The following is a 19,761-nucleotide window of genomic DNA, read 5'->3' on the forward strand; positions in this document are numbered from 1 at the left end:
CCCAACAATAACAAGCACATCCACATTAGTTGAGCAGAAAAGGAGAGGTACCGGAGGAAGATTCGTGGGTAGATGTGAGCGCGCACAGACGTACACGGGAAGGGGAAAAAAAAAAGAAAATTCTCGCCACGCCCTTGCTCTCCGAATATACAATCCGGAAACCTTCCCCCTACCCGCCTTCCTCCTCAACCAAATCCTGCCTCGTCACGCCACCAACAAAACTCACACCCTTTTAACTTGTTACCTTTTTACCTGTTGTCTAGACAAGGTGGTTTACTACTCCATCTTGAAATCATCGCGTTTCCGCCGCTTTTGACCTACCAGGAACGCCTTACCGCTTTCCATGGCGATATCCTCCTTGCGCTTCGGTGGAGCAGGTGGAAAAACGGATTTCTCTTTATTGGCTTGCTTCTTGAGTGAAGCCTGAAGCTTCTCTTTCTTGGCTTTCTTGACAGCCTTTGCCTTCTCTTTGTTCTGTAAGGTCTTCTTGTAAACTGGAATGAAGCGGCTCCAGTCTTCGTGCTTTAGGTCTTCACGTTTTGCGAGCTCCCGCTTGATGAGTAGCTGCTTGAGACCGTAGATTGGATGGATGTTGTTCATGCAGTCGTCAACAATCTTTCGCACCTGTTGGCACCCCTTCACGGGGCCCATCACAGCTACTGTCTTTCCCTGAACGAGAACATAACAGCCCGTGAGAATTTCTAAAGCTTTTAGCGTCTGGGCCTTGGGGCCAATGAGTCGGTCGCGCCGTTTTATAAATCTGCGAGTGCTCTTTCCCTTTAGTGAGATGGGAATGATGTCACAAGTAATTTCCGTTTGGAATATTTTCTGCGCCTGGGCGAGGGGAACATTTCGAGCGAGAAGTCGTATAAAGTCACGTGCCTTGACGATAGCGTATGGGTCCCACGTCCGACGGGTAGTTGCAACGGTCATGGATCCCTCCATTAGGTCCAACTTCCCTGTCAGTTGGTGTTGCCCAAGGACCGTCTCCACTGCTGGCCAAATACTTCGTATGTAGCTCTCCAGATAACTAGGGAATTGGGTTGCAAATGTGGTCTCAGCCACGCAGCACGCTCCACCGGGAACATCATCTTGGGTCAGCTCCGGCACGTGGTACTTGGATTTTGACGAAGACGTCATCTCCTTCAGTGCACCTAAAGTCGTGAAATATATATATATATATATATATATATATATATCTGTGTGCGTGTTCCTCAGATGCTGTTGTGAACGAACAAGCACTTGCGCATTCATCAAATGCCAAAATTAATGAGAAAATCAGAAGGTCAAAACGCAGGACATTTCCCACACACACACACACACACACACACACACACGAAAATGCATGGAGCACGAAAAAGAAACATGGGGGCACTAACTGCACAACATAGAGGGAAGCGATGGAATAGTTCCCTGCTCATTTGTTATGTTAACGGTGGAGGGGAAATCCGTTAGGTACACAGGCCGTACACAACCGCTCACAGGTTCTCACCTGACAAGCACCAATTATAATATGGTTCCGGAGCGCAACGGAGCAGAACACACCTAAAGGAAACCCCTACGCGAGGACCGTGGGAAATAACTGTGATGCCCTCTACCAGGAGCACTGAGCAGCCACCGCCGCAGGTTTATTGCATTTCATACCAACAGTTCAGTGGTCCCAGTGGAGGGTATAGAGGTTAAAGCCCACCAAGCGGAAAACAAAGAGAATCTCACCTCCTTACTCTCCACTGGAGTAAACTTCGCGAGCCCATCCAAGGGTTCAGCACCACTTATGATGGAAAAACAAGATGATTTAGCAACGCTGCTGCAGCGGAAGATTGCGTAAGCCGCCTAGTCCACATCCTTACAACGACACTTTCCACAAAATATGCCGGAAGATATTACCCCTCTGTGTTTGGAATGGGATTCCACGCATCCAAATTCATTGCCAACGGGAGGGGAATAGCACTGGGGACCGCACCTCGTGACTCATTTGGGGGTAGTATAGGTTCCTGCAGCACCTGTTTACCGTCTGCTGAAACCTCAACTGACAATGCACGGACACAACTGCCGCCATTCCAATCAACAGCCTCCCCATCAGCATACGGCACCGGCTCCTCCCGACTATTTGGGTGACGGAAAGACACTAACAGTGTTCGGTTCACGTCCAAGTTCATAAGTGAAGCAAATGTGTGTCGGGCATCTCGCCACGAGGCCCCTTCCGGTAATGCTAAGAAGACAGTTTGGTTCCTATGTTGAACAATAACTGTATTGGGATACGACATGTGTATATTACTCTCCCGCATCCCCTATGGAATCCCTTCCCCTCTCCCGGCTTTCACCCCTACGTTATTATTTGCTTCTCCTCGGATCAAGTGAAATATTAAACAAACTAACTTTCCCTCGAACCGCCACCCAGTACGCGATACGGCAAGGGACGAGCAACGACGGCAACCCGTAAAGCAGCAGCGGCATGCGGAAACAGTAGAGTGGAGGGTCGTGAGAAAAAAAAAACGAAGGAAGGTGGTAGACAGATGAACAGACATACAAATTCACATGCAAGAGACGAAGTGATGTGTCAAAAGAAAAATGCCTATACTCCTCCATTGCACCATCACACCGCCTGTTGACCCATTCTATCCGAAAAGATTCAAATGTGCGCGCGTTCGGGTGCACACGCGAACAGTGGATAAATCGAAGGTAAACCGGATTGAGTAACTTTAAAGAGACAGGGTGATATCATTATTACCGTTTGCGCCTTTGCCTGCTCGAATTAGCATGACACAATTTTAAAGATGATAAGAGTTTTAAAACGTCTCCGTGTACTATTATTATTCTTTCTCATATATATATATATATATCCTTTGCATTAACGGGAGGCACCTTCCTCGAACAATTTATAATTCCTCAGGCTGAGACTCCTGAGAGGACCACCACCGACTACTTTCACTCACCCTTTTCTAACCGTCTTCCTCACCATCATCATCATCATCCTCTTCGTCGTCATCCTCCTCATCCTCCTCCTCTTCATAAAATTCTTCTTCACATTTCTCCACTAGAAGGATTGAGGTATCCCCCGACCTCTTTACAAGCGCTGCTTCACTGAAATCTGACTGCACAAATGCCGTGATGATGGTGTCCGCTACCGTCCACATGTTAGCAACCTTTATACCCAATTGGGCAGCGAGTGGGGAAGGATCGTTCGTAAATGTCGCAAGCACTTCGTGACGAAGTGGGTCAAACACCCCGGCACCCTTACGACACCGTGAAATGAAACCAATCTTCATGTGTGCACCCGAGAGGTGACAAAGGGCGATCCAGCGGGCCATCTTCTGCGCATTCCTCCGATACTCTTCCGATATACATGTGGCGGTCTGCGAAGCCAACATCTTGCGCCAATCGTTCTCCTCACCTTTGATGCAGTGCTCCAATAGCCCAAAGAGTCGAATGTGTTTATCACCTTGCATCGCGTCCACCTCGCAACGGACAATCAAATCGTACCTGTCCTTGGTGTCAGCGTGCATAACGAACCGGCGGTAGCGGTACAAGCGAGGATGCTTCCCCGGAAAGGGGCTTTTTTCACAGTCCATCTGGTACCGAGCGGCCGTACAGGACTGCGCAACAAAGAAATTGTTTACCTTGGATGATTCCGCCTCGAGACTGCTAGTGCGGTCGGTCTCCACCACCTCGGTCTCCGAAGGGACACGCGACACGTCAGCAGTTTCGTCCACCCATTGCTTCTCGACGTTGCAACCATCAACTTTCGATATAAAGTAAAAACGGCCGACGCGATAGAAGTGAAGATGCCAGGAGTACACGCTTCGGCTGCACGTCATGAGGAGTGCAAGCACTTCGTCAGTTGCCACGACGATTGGGTAAGTGCCCGGTGGTTCACTCTTGAGAATACCACGCAGTACATTGTCGGTAAACGAATCCGAACGTGTAAAATCCACCTTTGTTTCTTTTTCGTTAAGTGGGATCGGGGCTTTACAGGATGCCTTATCCATCTCATTCTTATACACTGGTGGTCGGTTGTGCTGTGATATGTCAGATACTGTCGGTAGGCTGGTAAGGTTTGGCATCTTGGCAAGCTCAGCCTGTCGAAACTGCTCAAGGATGACAGCGTCAGACGGCACCTTGACGGTATCGGGAGGTAGGGTGATATTTCGCTTGGGTTTGTTCTGAAAGTTGCGGCGGGAATTCTGATGGCGCCTAGGAGCTGACCAATCCGGAACTTGACGCCGCTCCTTCACGCGCGTGCTCTTTAGTATTTTGTTTCTCTTTTCATCCTCAACGATCGTGAATTCACGTTGCCTCCCACCTTCAACGGGTTCTAACACCCTAAGCCAGTCAAACGGCTCAACGGCTTCTCTCTTATGGTATAATGAGCCCACTGTGGTTTCAATTTTCCCCCCTTGAACCTCTGGGGGTCCCCAGGAGGACTGCTCATTGATGTGAATCTGGGGTAACACAAAGGCCATCAAAAACGAAACCACTAAGTTTGAAACTGAAATGTGGTCCACGGGAAAAAGAAAAAAGGAAGAAAGAGGATCTGTATTTATAACAAACATAAGTGAATGGAAAAGACAGACAAAACAAAATAGTAATGACAACCACACACACGTACATGCACACGTCCACATTCCTGCCTACAACACCCGCGCGAGTAGAGAATGGAAGCAACGAACGAGCAGTCTCTCCGTGCAACCTTCGCACCCAACAGCAGTGAAAAGATGGAAACAAAAAACATAACATCAGGTGTCAAAGAAACGCCTAAATGCTAAACAGCAATGTCCGCTGTACAATTTGGAAGAAAGAAACAAATAACATCAACATGATCAAATACGGAAGTACAAAAAAGGATAAGCTGGGACTCATTTTCCTGAGGGTGAGGTATAGGCTTGAAGTTGAAATAGAATTTGCAAAAGGTGCCCAACTAATGTGCACGTGCACCATCATCTATGTAAAAATGCAATATCAGAGGCAACATTACCTACTGTGGGCACAACTTGTCTACAGCTGCGCCAGTACTCCCGCAGTTCCCCAATAACTCGCATGTTCCATCAAACTGTATTTTTAAACCCATCTTGACTAGCGAATCCGCGCCGCCACGGACCCATTTGGGTCAATCAACCTTCCCCTTTTCGGCAGCCCGCTGGCTACGTCGCTTCCTCTTTAAATAATCTACAACAACCTGCGGACTCGGCTCTGCGTCAGTTTCGTTCCGAATTTCAGATTTCGCTGCATTAATGTCTTCGTCGCTAAAGTCATTTCCTGTTAGAGATTGAACCGCTAGTAAAAACCCATCGGCATCCCTGCCGTTGCCGTCAGTAAAAGTGGCGGCGCCGTATGCATCTTCAATTGTTTGGAAAAACACGGCGGACTTGTCCGCATACGTCTCGTCGGAAAGAAGCAGGAGGAGGCGGCCGTTAAGCTTCACGACAGTTGAAAAATGGTTATTCCAAAAGAGAACTACCACCTCGCCCTCACACAAATCCTGTCGGAGCATTTCCAAACCAGCCTCCGTCAACTGAGACTGGGTGCTGCGAAGGAATTCCCCAGCAAGATCCGAGAGGGGGGAGTCACTCTTCGTCGCAATGACGCTTACCTCATTGAAAGACATTTCCCGCAGCGCAGCGAACGGGCTTTCCGCTGGGATGAACCAGCCGTGAACTACGCGCAACCCAGAAAGCGCAAACAGCATCACATCACTTTCGGCCTCAAAGCAGTCCACACCACAAAAACTTGGGCTTATGTTCATACCGTAATATAACCGACGCATTGTCTTCTCTCCTTCATTTTCTTGGGCCAAATAAGACCTTACCTCCTCCAAACGCTCTTTCACCATCCCTGCTAGTGTGCTAACCTCCACACCATCTACCACCCGCGTCGGTGCGGATGTGAAGCGCGGGGCAACGGGCTTGTCGTTCGCTGTGGCGTGGTTAAGCAACATGTGACGCACGTGAACGCCTTCAACGCGGCGGCAGTCACCATCGCATAGTTGAATCCGCCCTGCAAGCGCCAAAGCATTGGCGACAGCCAACAAGGGGCAAGGACCGTTGTAGTCCTGTGTAACGATACTAACATGTCGACCGCAAAAAATACCGTGCTTGACACGGTGCGAATCAACTGGCGTGACCTCTATTGGCGCATCTGGAATTGTCTGCAAACGACCGGCCGCAAACTCCTCCCGCGTGAAACCGGTTGCGATAAGAGACTGATGCATTTCATCGAGAAGTACATAAAGCTTCTCGTCTGAGACGCCCAGAGTGGCGCCTTCACCCCGTGGGGTGCGCAACCGCTGCTGGTAGACGCACCCAAATGGAGACGTCGCCTCGGCAGTTATGTCCAAACTTCGCATCACACCGTCGTCACACATGAATTCACACTCCATCTTGCACACCTGGATCCCACTAATATCGGCTGCTCAACACTACCCCCAAACACTTGCGTGCTTCCCGTTTGTTGTTCACCCACGTGAAGTTTTTATAGAACGTGGGTTCACCAAAAGTACCTCTCAACCGCTACTCTCTACTGTCCTTCACCCTTTGCAATCGGTGGAAGCCGTGGGACGCCCTTCCTCACCCCACCCCCACCGCGCCGCTCCTCCTTCTTGAAAAGCCTATGCGTCTGTTTTAGGAGTTTGTGAGTCCTCCTCCTCTTTCTATTGAATGGGCACAGTGCCTAATGAGAATTTCACACCAGAATTGACTGTCAACGAGGTAGAATGCTATTCTAACAAGTGATTTCTTCACCCTTCCTTCAACAACGAATACAGAGGAAAACTAAGCGGGCTGAACGAGCACCAGGCATTGTACTTGGATTATGGGAACGGTGTTCAATAGCACAGGGAGGGAACAAGAAAAAGTTACTTGTTTGTGTATGTCGATGATGAACACACTTATATGAGAGCCAGAACAGAGGAAGGGTGTAAAAAGAAAAAGAGAAGGAAGCAGAAATATGCATATTCTCATGAACTCAGCTGCTGTTATTGTTTGTCCTCTCCCTTTCCTCCTTATTTACTTTATTCAGTTTTTTTTTCACCCTGTTTTGAGTCGGCGACCGCCCTTCAGCTACCCGTAGCAAAGCACTCCTCACACACACTCATTGGTATACCAGTGGCAGAAACAGCGACACCTGACCCAAGTTCGAAAAGGAAGAAGAAGAAGAGAACTCAAGCAAGAAAAATCACACGCGCTTTTCTGTTTCACCCACCCCCGACGCGGTGAAAGCAACCACAGACAAGGAGGGTGGGCATGTATATATATATATAGTGAGCGAATGAGAATAATACATCATAAGGGAAGAAAAAAAGGGGGAAGGAAAGGAAATCAATGATGAAGGCGCACAGACGATAACCACATTACATGGAAACGTAATTCAATTCAGTGCAACCGCTTTAAGAAAGGAAAGCAACTACCTCATGCACAGAATACACATACATATGTACATGTATATATGTATATATATATAAGGGGGAAAGGGGGCGAACACATTTACCACGAAGTTTTTTTTTTTAAAGCAAAGAAAAATAAAAAGGTAGGATAACAAAGGGGGAAATATTGTTCTTTCCACATTAAACTATACCCCCCTTCTACCATCTGTGCATAAGCAACAGTACACATGGTGTACAAAAAGAAATACTAAACCAGGTATATGGAATCGTCAGCACGCAGACATTGTATAAAAATCAGCAGTAAACAAAAAAGGAGAATAGCGGGGTGAGATTAAAACATGAGTCATAAAAAACTTGCATCAGTTGGAGCGCAGGCGGCGGAGGAAACGCTTTAACACACCCGGGCTACCTGCTTCTTTTTCCATGGCCATCTTAATCTTGCAATCCAACAATTCTTGTGTTGCACGTCGTAGCGTTTCCTCAAGAATTTGCTCCCTCTGGGATTTTTCCGTTGCCAATCGCGACAAGTGGGCTGCCGTAACCAATTGTTTCTTTTCCACCAGTTCACAGCGCTCTTGAACAGTTCGAATGACGCTGGATTGCCTCTCGCGCTCCTCATTAAGTGATTTCAGCATATTCTGCATGCGATGCTTTTCTTCCTCCTCCGAACGAAGCCTGGCTAACAGTTCATCTTGGCACATTAGTTGCTCATTCAGTTCCTCCTCTTCGCGCTCGATCAACTCGTTATACGAGTCTGGAAGCTCACAACACGGTGTGATGCCACAACGCAGCATCTGGTTCTTCAGACGAATGCAGAGCTTCGCTGCATACTGCGCCTTCGACGCCTTCTCGAGTATGGTCTCCTCCTTCATTTGTAGTTCCGCATCCTTCTTCTCCAACAGGGCCTCCACCTCCGCGCCATCCTCTCCATCGCGCTCAGCCAATTGAGCTGCCAACTTGCGTTCGGACTCCCGAACTAAACGCAAAATTGACATATACTCATCCATTGCAATGGCGTCAACAGGAGGAGGGGCGTTCTGAGGATCTTCCACCTGGATTTGCGCAGTCACCATCTGCTGCTGCAACTCACAAATGACGCGTCGGTGAAACTCTTCATTCGACCTCGCAGCATTGAGCAAGTGCTCCTGCCGTTCAATTGTTTCCAATAACACATCGATTTCCTCCTCTTTTACACGGAGCAGCACATCCATATCGGTATCCTCCGGTGGCTCCCTTGCATCTGTTTCCGATGACGTCACTGGTGCAGAGCCGGGGAAACCAAGTTTGATTGGGGGTACGTACGGCCCCGGAACCTCAACACCATGCGAAGCAAGTTGCGTCTCAACAGCCTCAACGCGGTCCTGAAGCGACTTCCTCTCACGCATGCTGAATTCCAGTTGCTCCGTAAGCTGCTTCACGGTCCTTTGCAAGTTTTCATTTTGAGTGTTGTTTGGGGATGGCGTGCCATCCTTTTGAGGTGGTTTACGCTGCGTCGAACACAGGTTGCGCGCGGCGTCAAACGGGGAAGGACCTCGTGCAGTTGCGCACGGCGGACATCGAAGCCGGGCTGTGAGTGGAATAGCGGTTGCGGTTAATTCAAACTTCAACTGCTCCACCTCCCGCGCCAGCTCCCGGTTGTGCGCCTTCGCTTCATCAAGGTCGGCCTGCATGGTGACACGAAGAGTTTCCATCTCAGAAACATCCACCATCTGAGTGCGCTTCTCAGAAAGGAATTCCGTCAAATCATCAGTGTCATTCAATGAAATGCCACTGTTTTCCAATGCGGCGCGATATTGTGTGTTTTCGTCGCGGAGTCGGTTTATCTCCTCCAACCGCTCAGAGCAGAGCTGCGAAAGACGATCCACTTCCGCAAGCAATTCCACACCCTTAGCACGATGGCGTTGCACATCCGCCTCCAGCCGGTTCCGCATCTCCTCCACCTGGCCAACGTCCAGAAAGGTTTCGGGAAACGTCGCCTCCTCTATAGGCACTCCACCGAGCTCCTTCACTTGCTCCCTGAGCACCTCAATATGTTCGTGGAGTCTCACCGTGTCGTTCGCTCGGCTGGCCAATATGGCGTCCTTTTCGGACAGTTGCTTCAAAACTCTGACGAGATCATCATTTGTTCCCTCACGCGCGTTGTCGAGCTTCTTTTGGAACTCCGCAATGATAAGATCTTGCGCCAATTTCATCTCTGCCCGTCGCTTCGCTTCCTGATGCTCCTGCTCGCGAATAAGGTGGACGATCTCCTTTGAATACACTTCCTCCCTGTATTGGAACTCCTCGTCTTGCTGCTCCTGGAGGTTTTCCACCTCAGCCTTGTATACTTCACGCAGGTTCAGCATCTGCTCTTCCGATGCACCAGTTCTCTTCAGTTCAGCCATCTCAATCTCAAAACGTCTGTCAATGTCTTCCCGGCGATCGTTGTAACGCTCCATTAACTCGTGTCTTTCTGCGTCACGAGAAGCGATCTGCACTTCGAGTAAATTGATTCTCTCGTCCCTTTCATCCAAGAGTGATTGCAGCTTCTGGGCCAGCTTCTGGTAATCCACATGAACCGACTGTTTGGCCGTCACCTTCACATCCATTGCTCGCAAACCAAACTGCAGTGAATTTGTGGTTTCGTGGAGGTGATCACTACTTGGCCCAACAGTCAAAATAATAGAGGTACGGCTCCTTCCGCCAATAGAGTCCTGCAGGATCCGCGTCAGCTTCGAATCACGCCAAGGAATGTGCCGGCTACCTGACGACAAACACGACACAACGTGACCAAGTGAAAGAAGAGAGGCGTTGATGCACTTCGCCTCATCCTTCATAATGGGGTTGTCATGTGTAATACCAGTTTTACTAAAACGCTCGTATCCTGCTAAGTCGATGAATGTAATCTTTCCCTTCAGTTTACCTGCCTCTGGGTCGCTGGGGCTCTCTGATACGATGCGGAGAACTAAAGCTGTATGGCCGCGGCTGGACTCCGGATTCATAGCAGTCGCAGTTACAACCCGACGGTCATTGCCGATGCGGTAAAAGCGCATAAACTCTTGGGCACTCAGAAGAACATGGGAGCTGCAACCGGTAAGTTCTACGCCCCCTTGTTCGTCGAAGTGAATATCCACTCGGTCCCTTCCAGTTGCACTCATCAAGTCACCAAGGTTGTCACGGTAAATCTGAACAAACTGTCCTGTCACTTCATAACTCCGCGCATTGTCTGATTGAATTTTGTCGAAAATAAGTTTGGCGGACCGTGGAATGATGCCTTCTTGGCCAGGAGTGGTATTACACATAGTGAAAGACTTACCTGTACCCGTCTGTCCGTAGCACATCAACGCTGAGCAAAAACCTTTAAATGCGTGTGTTATGCAAGGGACGGCCACCGCTTCAAATATATCACTTTGTGTACATTCGTCGCCAAAAGCACCATCAAACTTGTAAAAGCGTTGATCCTTCACAACAATATCATTCCCGCTTACTGTCACTAGTTGGAACCCACCGTTCTTAAAATCAGTCTTGTTCCGTGGCCTCAACCTGCAATAAACAAGACACCGTGCTATATTCTTTGGCACACCGGTATCCCCAGCAGCTGTCCCGCCAGTAGACTCACCTCTGCTCCGCCGTCCTTCATCTGGTTTTACAACCGACTCGGGAACGGCCACTGAATCGCCGGCCGCCGTTCCCTCTTTCACATCGGCATCCGACATAGCAGCAGCAAAATTGTATATTCCCTACAAGCACAGTAACTACAAAAATAAAGCAAAACTCAAGCTACACCACTACCTTACCGAGCAGCGTATAAACGTTTACGGGCTAACTTCTTATACGTTTCCCAAACAACTAACAGTTCACCACCAATAAAAAAAAGAAAAGTTACAGTAAACAAACTTTCCTAGGAACAGTTACGTATATACCAATTGTTCTATATATAGGAGTCTATTTCTTAACACCTCAAGCTTCAAAAAAAAAAAGTACAAAAAGAAAAGGAAGATACCAACAAAAAAAAAAAGCAATCTCAACATAATACTTTGAAAAAAAAAACACTCCAGAGATTAAATACACAAACTTTACACCTTTGAAGAGTGAACGGGGGAAAAGAAAAGAAAAGAGGGATGGACAACAACCTCGCTACGTTCAATGAAGTCAAGAAGCCTAACCTGTAGAACCGCTTGTTGATACTCCCTTCAAGTCGTCACAGGGAATGTCCCATTTCCTAAACGATGCTATGCACAACGAAAGACAACGAGGGTCAACAGGGGACTGTGTTGCGCGAAGCACCGCAACAAGTTGCCGTACACTCCCAATGTCGACAACGAGACAAAGCATCTTGAAAAGACGAACAGATAATCTGCTTTCGATAGAAACGCTTCTCTGCCTGTGGTACTCAACCAACATCATCGCGGTTGAAACATCCTGAGCATCAACTGCCAACTCAAGGCCACCACGAAGAAATTCCGCTGTCACTTCAACACCCAAATCTACCATGTCCTCCAGAAATGTTGGTATCTTCTTCACAGCACTTACAGCATTGGGGGAGGTTGACAGTAGTAAAGTAAACGTGCGTGCTGTCTCTCGCACAGCAACGTTTCGGAAAGTAAATAAGACCAGTGATGCCTTCTGTTCGTCTTTCATTAATGCACACGCTTCAAGCACAACATTAAGTGTTTTATGACTCACATTCCCACCCGCAGCTTTGCGCTCCTCCAACAACAACAACGACTCCTCAACCCTGGAGTCCACTTCCGCAATAAAACGCACAAGCGACATAACTGGATGTGCGTTAAGTAAAGTCAACCGCCTCGTCTCTAAGAAGAGTTTGGGTCTCGAACCTGGGATGGAGTCAGATTCCGGAATCTCATCCTCTAATAAATACAACGCCTCCTTCAGTAACCCGGCCCGCACTAACGTCTCCAGGTGAAGGAGCGCCAGTGCAAACTTGTGCTGAGGAGGAATAATGCATGGATGAGCGCGAAGATACTTCAATACGTAATCAGCAGAAGCCACATCGCCCCATTTGGCACATTTCGCCATAAGTTTCAATGCAGTAACATCATTATTCAGCACAGGTCCACCCTTTGCTTCCTGAAGGATCGAAGAACTTTCCTCAAAGGCATTGACACCGATATCGGCGCTGGCTTCGGCAACCTCCTGCTCGGAAGCGCCTTCCGCTGCTGCAATCAACTGGACAGCAATTGAGGGTGGTGACGCCACATTATTTGTGCTGAGCAACATATAGGGAAGAAGCAAGCGGGGAGACATTTTCTCACGGTCCGCAAGCCGCAGTAACTCAAAACATTCCTGAACCATAGTGACGTCGTGGTGGACACGGAGGAGAGTTTGAAAGCAATGTTGAAGGCGTATTGACAATAAGGGAAACTTTTGCTGCCAGTTCTTCCCCGATGTGATGATGCTCTTAGTATCCTCATGAATGGAAGGCCACCAGGAGGAATAGTCCTCTCCGAGTCGCGTGTATACGATGAAGAGAGAAATCTTCGTTACTACATCAGGTTCAGCACCTTTCATACGCATTGCCTCTATGGCGTTTTCAACCTCATACTGATTGAAGGTATCACTAAGGGAAATGGCCAACAGGTATACGTTAAACAGTTCCACAGATGGGGAAGAAAGTTCCAACATGCACTGAGCAAATAAAAAGCGCAGTTCCTCAAGCTTATGAAGATCGCAAAGTATCTTCATCATGACAACCGCAAAAGGTTCTGTATCATCAAAAGAACCACAAAAACTCTGGAGCGGCTTCATATCCACCGTTGCTATGGAAGTGCCGGAGGTAACTTGTCGGTAATATGTACGAAACTCTTCAAAAACATGCCATGCGGCTGGTGGGCCCTCTCCATCCGACTGCAGCATCCTCAGAACTCGAATGTACGGATTGTCACCTGTGGAAAAAGTCAAAGAAGCACAGCTGGAAGCAGTCTTCCTAAGCACATTGAGGCGCCGAATCATTGGTATCAGCTCCCCTGCACTCTCACATCCTTACGTGCCGTGGGATATAACATTATTATTATGGGACCAAAAGAAGGCAGTTAACCGTCAACCATCGGAAAATACAAAAAGTATAGATGAAAAGGTGTGTTAAAACGAGAAAGATGAAATGGGATAGGGTCTCTAAATAAAATAAGAGAAGTAAGATGAAGAAGATAACCAGAAACAGAACCACTCCAACGCCAAACACGGATGCAACAACGCTAAACACAAGAGAAAGGAAGGGGAATCGTGTCGCCACTTTAACAACCTTCCAACGTGCGGGATATAATAAACTTAATTATCATGATATTAATTTGTTAACTTAAACCGACTGATAGCAGCTAGATGGCGAATGAAAAAGACATTAGCAGGGGGAAAATCTGCCTGCGCATATAAAGACTACTTCGAAGACAAGAAACCAACCAAAAGCACAGGGCTGCTCCGTTCATTCCTTCGCTCCAGAAGCTGCGGAAGTCCCTACAGTGCCAACCGCACGTTTTACATAGTTTACCTTCAGAACCCAGTGACCCGGTGTATACTCGTTCACTGTACGGTGATGCGCTTCATAGTTCGGATAATACTCGGGTTCCACACCAATCGTTCCCCCACTATGGTAAGACTTCCCCACAGCACTATCAGGGTCAATAAATACAATCACAGAAAACCGTTCAGGGTCGAACACTCTCAATACTCCACAGATACACTTCGAGTAATTAAGAGCACACGTATTCGTCTCATATGATGCAAACGAACAGTGCTCCTCAGGTGTTATGTGTATCGTTTGATACTCGCTACCACGTATCGCATTTATGCTGTAGCCACATGGCTCATACTGAAGGTCGTGAAGGATCCATGAATCATCTACAACTTCACTGAGCCCCGTTGCCTCCCGTATCACTGCGGTTTCAGGACCCGTAGGCAACATCTTATCCGAGTACCAGTGTTTCGTTTGATTGCGATCAAGCCCATACATGGTCATGCTGAGTTGTGCATCGTCACTGCAGCTGGGTTGAACAACATCACTGTGGAAATACAAGAAGTAGTGGTCGCTGTCAATCGGACCAAATATGAATGGTTGTCCCGACGGAAAATGGGACCTAAGTGTCTTAAATTCTTCCGCCATCGAAAGATGCGGTCCCTTCTGCTCCCACGGGAAACTGTAGTTTTTGTGCATGAAGGAAACCCATTCTACTTCGCCGCAAACAGTACTCACCGCCTCGCATATGAGCGGCACGCAATTCAAAAGAGTGATGGTACCACAAGTTATGAGAATCACGCGATCTTTCATTACAAACAATGAGCTCTCCGATAACACGTAGGAGCGAATGTATTCATTAAACTCACGGGAAACAATGTGTGCACATATAGCATCAATAACTTTTTGCCACACATCGTCATCGTGTGCAAGTAAACCACTAACGTGCGTCCCGTCCACCACCCGCATTATCACCTCCAAGCGCTTCTCAGGCCCTTCGAAGCTTCGCTCGTGCTTTGGGTCAAAACGAGCGATGGAACCCCACATCGCCATGAGCGAAAGAGAGTCCTTGCAAGAGGACATGACTAGTACTTCAGTCAGTGTGCGGTCAAATATAGCACCTTACGGATTAAATAACCAAACCAGACACGCACACACGCAGGCCCACAAAGGAATGGTGCGCTTCCTAAGAGTGCAAGCTCAACAAACAATGTACTTTTTGTGCTCGAGGATACGCGTACAAACTCCACAGAAAAAGGTCAAAAATCCGAAACGAGGGAAATAAAATATGAATAAGATAGAATAGGGAGAAGAGAAAAGAAAGAGAAGGGAAAGGGCAGGTATTAGTGGTGCCTACATCACAAGTGCGAGTCGACAAAAAGGCATTTATGGAAACTTGACACACGGAGGTTGTGAAGCTCAACCAAAAATGAAGCCAAGAGAATTAATCTCTTTTGCGTCTTCCTTTAACCCTTTTGAGTTAGACTTCGCCACACAGGAGAAACCCCAGGTGATACTAATTTGGGGAGGAACGTATACATATACACATATATATTGATATGTGTAGGTATGTATACAAATATGTCTTCCTCTCCCGTCACCTCAGCTGATTATTATCCTTCACTCTCCCTTCTTTTCTCCTCTTCTATCCCTTTCAAATAGAATCAGAATGTTGGCGTTGAAACAACATGCAGAAATGTGGAAAGATGGAAGAAACAAATGACCCATAGTCATGGGCTCCCGCCATACGCAAATACCTGGAAAGTGGGTAAGATAAACTGAGAACATATGAAAAACAAACCGACAAAGGCAAAGGCAAAGGCGTGAGCAACTTGTTCGCTTGGAGAAATAAAATATGGCAACAACAGCAACATCACAAAACTGAGAGGAGCAGAAACATGCTGGTAGTTCCTCACATTATCATGCGCTCTCAACGAAAGAAAAAAGGATAAATAAACGAACATGTGACCTCCCACCTTATTGACCACAAAAGTGTAAACTTCAAAATCATGTATGGAGGTCACATTTACTCTCAATCAGTTACCGTAAATCACACGCAAGTAAAAGTAACCTCAAATCCTCATTCTCATATGTCTCAATCACCCCTCACATCACCATCAGTCTCTGGTTTCCAGACTCGTATGTTACGCATATCTATCCTTAAAACACACAGACTCAGGTACATGTATTTGGCAGCGTCACCCCTCCGATATTGTATCACCTTCTCCCTTCCGATCGGCATCATTTCTCTTCTTCTAAAACGTTACTTGATTCTTTTCCTTCCAGTGCTATACCTCATAACACATGTTAATGCAGCATTTCTCCAAGCGCGTACGAGGAGATACAGTGGCTTACTTACTCTTGTAGTCAAGAAATGTCCCACACTTAGTCACTATTATATGCTCAAGGTTGTTTGTAAACAAACGAAAATCGAGGAATGTGTGAATCGCACACGTTTTGCGCTCACATAAAGCAACAAAACACACCGCGTTCTTCAGTCCGCCTGCCCAGAAGCCACGCGTGTTGTACCCCCTGTCTCGTCAGTATCAACACTATCACACTCTCCAAAAACTGTGTTACTGCTCATGCTTATATGAGCATTAGTCCGTCGCTCCCTTCTGCTGACCGTGCGACGAGTGGGAAGTACATCAAATGCCGTACTCCAGTCACCACACTCAGTATACCGGCACAACACATCCACAACGTGATTTACAGTCAGCACCTTGCAGATGTTACCCACCTTAATGGACTCGTCAATTGGTAACCGTGCCATACGCACACCGTACCGTATTGCGGCATCCCTTGTCAGAAACTTCCTTGCGTTATGGTCGACAAAGGCTCCAACAATGTACACCGTCCCCTGTTCAATCCGCTCAAGCACAACTTCCGCATCCGCCGTCAGAAAAACTACGCGCTGAAGGTCATAGAGACTCGACCAGTGGTTCTCATGCACGGGTAAAGGGTAACGTGAAAACCCGTTAAAGGTGCAAAGGGACTGCAAGACATCGCTATGTGCGCACGCCATCTCCCCATCGGCACTGCCACCAATAGAAGTGATGACGGGGCGCAAGGGGAAGGCATGACGACGCAAGGCACTGTAACTGAGCTTCACCTGCGACACAGTGCTGCGACAGTCACTAGCATTCATGCACCACGCGAAACTTAAGTCAAAAACTAGAACCGGTAGCTTGGCGTCAGCAAGGTGCTCCTGGCACAGCTGCTGCAAACGCATCTCCGCGCCACGCCTTTTTTCGTGTACCGCAATCGCCTCTGCCCGACGTCGCTCACGCTCACTCTGGCTCAGCGCCTCCCATTCCTTTTGTTGCATCTCCCGCCGTTCCGCTGCCGCTGCTTTTTTCCGTTGCCGCTGCTTTTCCTTCTTCTCCCGCCAATACGCCGCCTGCTCCTCAGCGGTCCACACTCGTCCCCGCTTGCGCCTTTCGTGCTGCTCTATATGTGTATCGAGTTCGCATGGCACAGTAATGGAGGGCTCTTCTTCCCTGACGTTTGTTGATGTTATCCGGCCCGCTGCCGTTGTCCGTTCATCATCCATGATATGGAAATGCTAGAACTTTGTGCGAACAAAGTTTATCGTTTGCGAACCATGCACAAACGTATACGTTGAGACAAAATGTGTCCCCTTACATAAACACTGCCATGAGCAAAGAGGTGAATGTATACGGGAAAAAAGAGCGTTTAGACACAAAATTGTAAAGAAAAAATACATGAGTGACGAACGAACTGTGTATGTTAGTCAACATATTTGTACGCAATTCCTGACTGCAACAAAAGTAAAACATAAGAAACGATGCTTCCTGCGGCCACATAAACAGCGGCAGAAAATACGAAACGTAGATGGGTGCAAAGCCCACAAACCAAAGGACAAAAGAAATAACTAAGTCGATACATAAACAAGATTATGCCGAACGGGTTTAGCACCCACGACGTGCACACCCTGATCCGAAGGCTGCGTGATCACCACCCGACCTTCCACACCCACCGCACACGCAGCATCAATCATGGCCAATGCGACGCGCTCCGCGACCCGCTCTTCCTTAGGCTGAGTCAGAACCTCCCCATGCCGACCACCAACGAGAGCGCACACAGTTGGCCCCGCACCAGAAAGAAACGCATAAGCGGCACCGGCTTCCTTTGCGGCATTCACACAGGGACGAAAGTGTGGAAAGAGAGCATCACCACGTTGTCCCTCATGTATCTTATCACCACACGACCGCAAAGTTCGAAGGTCACCCGTGCTTAGTGCAAGAACAAGGATAGAGGCGCAGGAAATATTATACACAGCGTCCTCCAGGGGCACAAAATCGGGAATGAGTCCGCGTGTAACGTGCGTGTTTTCCTTCATCTTTTCACGTGGAATGAAGAGCACGACAGAGAGGGCGAATGGAGTGGGGACACGAGTGGTAAGCACGCGGCCTCCGTGTTCCTTGTAGCAGAGCTGAATTCCACCGTACAGCGCTGGAGCCGCGTTGTCAGGATGCCCTTCGAACTTCGCAATGGCCTGAAGCAATTCCTCCTCGCTCCCCGTCGCCATTGTGTGGCCGCAGAGTTGCAACCCCGCGACAAACCCAGCAACAGCGGCAGCCGAAGAGGAACCACAACCACAACCATATGGAATATCGCTCCTCATGATGAACCTGAGAGTGGGCATTTTCTTGTTGCCGTACTCAAAGGCAAGGCAGCAAGCCCTCACAACCATGTTTTGCTCGTCTCGTTGGATTTCTTCACAACCCTCCCCCTCGACACTCATGGAGAACGCATCTGAATGTTCCACCGTAAGCTCAGCGAAAATTGATAGTGCCATGCCAATTGAATCGTAAGCAGGACCCATGTTGGCTGTCGTCGCAGGGACACGTACAACAACCTTCCTTGGAAGGACACACATCCGCTAAAATCACCCAGTTAGCGTGCTCAGTGCTAGTGTTATCACTGCTGCAACTGTACTAAGTGAGGTGCGGCCTACAAACTGAAACTTTCGATGCCCACCTCCAGACAGCCCCTCTCACTCCTTTTTTCTTCGGTTTGATTGCACCGGTCCCAACGGCAAGATGCTCCGCAGGAACTCCAAGCTTTTCCGCCCGACAGAAGAACAATGGTAAGTGCTAATTAGCTGTTACTCGTACCGCCTCCTTTTCTTTACTGATAAAAATAAACGAAGGAGAAATAGGACAAAGCGAAAACAGAAAAGAGAAACATTATGGCTCCTAAGACACGAAGCGCTCTACTTGGCACTGCACCTCAAGAGTCCTTCTTCCCAAAGAAAAACAAAATCAACATTGCGTTTTGCTTTCGACGAAAGAGGATAGTCGTCCGCCCACTGATCTCAATCCACCAGCGATGTTTTCTCTCGCACCCTCTTTGTTATTTTTCCTTTTTCTTTGCTTTGGTTAGTCTCCTTTGTTACTTAAATAACGGGCTGGAAAGGGCGTGATACCACGAGGGGACATGTGTTAAAAATTGAGAGCTAAGTAGCCCATTCATGCATCGTTTCCTCAAGGTATTTCATCCCCACTCTCACAATGGTGCCTTTCTTTTTTCACCTGCACTCTACAGTTTCCCGTGGCAGATGATACATAACTTATGCACAAAGGAGCCTCCACTCACTCTTTTTTCTTTCGCCTTTCAACTTCACACAACGTGCCGATTGGAAGAAAGGGAGGAACACGAAGGGAAAACACGCCATATCAACCTTTACTCAGTGGGAGAACCACGCGTCTGCTTTCCGCGCTCTAGTGACTCAATCTAAAGCATACATGGCCCTTCCCTCCTTGCCGCCGATTAATTCCTCAACATTTTTATTGCTGCTCCCACTGGTTGTACACCTACGCGAGGCTATGTTCCCCCATTCCCCTCCCTTTCTGCGGCTTGATGACTTACACAGGAAACACGAGTGAAATTTAAAAAGGTGGAAAAAATA

At 48.0% G+C, this 19,761-nt stretch overlaps 9 protein-coding genes across 9 annotated transcripts, besides 7 other annotated features; all 9 read right to left on the reverse strand.

The window, feature by feature from the left end:
- Positions 1–19,761: part of a sequence feature (sequence corresponds to BAC RPCI93-26G9) that runs on past both edges of the window.
- Positions 277–1,254, reverse strand: Tb927.6.4350 (ribosomal RNA assembly protein, putative; the record flags this gene model as incomplete). The annotated part of the gene is made up of 1 exon (XM_840459.1): positions 277–1,254. One exon carries the CDS (start codon positions 1,252–1,254, stop codon positions 277–279), a length of 978 nt encoding a protein of 325 aa, XP_845552.1.
- Positions 1,168–1,199: a microsatellite.
- Positions 1,307–1,337: a microsatellite.
- Positions 1,884–2,267, reverse strand: Tb927.6.4360 (hypothetical protein, conserved; the record flags this gene model as incomplete). Its single annotated transcript, XM_840460.1, has 1 exon — positions 1,884–2,267. The coding sequence occupies one exon, from the start codon at positions 2,265–2,267 to the stop codon at positions 1,884–1,886; it is 384 nt and encodes a 127-aa protein (XP_845553.1).
- On the reverse strand, positions 2,943–4,463 carry Tb927.6.4370 (eukaryotic translation initiation factor 3 subunit 7-like protein; the record flags this gene model as incomplete). The annotated part of the gene is made up of 1 exon (XM_840461.1): positions 2,943–4,463. One exon carries the CDS (start codon positions 4,461–4,463, stop codon positions 2,943–2,945), a length of 1,521 nt encoding a protein of 506 aa, XP_845554.1.
- Positions 2,956–2,999: a microsatellite.
- Tb927.6.4380 (hypothetical protein, conserved) lies at positions 5,108–6,376 on the reverse strand (the record flags this gene model as incomplete). Its single annotated transcript, XM_840462.1, has 1 exon — positions 5,108–6,376. One exon carries the CDS (start codon positions 6,374–6,376, stop codon positions 5,108–5,110), a length of 1,269 nt encoding a protein of 422 aa, XP_845555.1.
- Positions 7,415–7,455: a microsatellite.
- On the reverse strand, positions 7,738–11,073 carry Tb927.6.4390 (kinesin, putative; the record flags this gene model as incomplete). The annotated part of the gene is made up of 1 exon (XM_840463.1): positions 7,738–11,073. One exon carries the CDS (start codon positions 11,071–11,073, stop codon positions 7,738–7,740), a length of 3,336 nt encoding a protein of 1,111 aa, XP_845556.1.
- Positions 11,327–11,375: a sequence feature (A-rich).
- Positions 11,519–13,330, reverse strand: Tb927.6.4400 (hypothetical protein, conserved; the record flags this gene model as incomplete). The annotated part of the gene is made up of 1 exon (XM_840464.1): positions 11,519–13,330. One exon carries the CDS (start codon positions 13,328–13,330, stop codon positions 11,519–11,521), a length of 1,812 nt encoding a protein of 603 aa, XP_845557.1.
- On the reverse strand, positions 13,797–14,909 carry Tb927.6.4410 (S-adenosylmethionine decarboxylase proenzyme, putative; the record flags this gene model as incomplete). The annotated part of the gene is made up of 1 exon (XM_840465.1): positions 13,797–14,909. The coding sequence occupies one exon, from the start codon at positions 14,907–14,909 to the stop codon at positions 13,797–13,799; it is 1,113 nt and encodes a 370-aa protein (XP_845558.1).
- Positions 15,361–15,411: a microsatellite.
- Tb927.6.4420 (hypothetical protein, conserved) lies at positions 16,321–17,379 on the reverse strand (the record flags this gene model as incomplete). Its single annotated transcript, XM_840466.1, has 1 exon — positions 16,321–17,379. One exon carries the CDS (start codon positions 17,377–17,379, stop codon positions 16,321–16,323), a length of 1,059 nt encoding a protein of 352 aa, XP_845559.1.
- On the reverse strand, positions 17,722–18,729 carry Tb927.6.4430 (homoserine kinase, putative; the record flags this gene model as incomplete). Its single annotated transcript, XM_840467.1, has 1 exon — positions 17,722–18,729. The coding sequence occupies one exon, from the start codon at positions 18,727–18,729 to the stop codon at positions 17,722–17,724; it is 1,008 nt and encodes a 335-aa protein (XP_845560.1).

The sequence above is a fragment of the Trypanosoma brucei genome, chromosome 6, assembly GCF_000002445.2.
Source record: "Trypanosoma brucei brucei TREU927 chromosome 6, complete sequence".
NCBI lineage: Eukaryota > Euglenozoa > Kinetoplastea > Trypanosomatida > Trypanosomatidae > Trypanosoma > Trypanosoma brucei.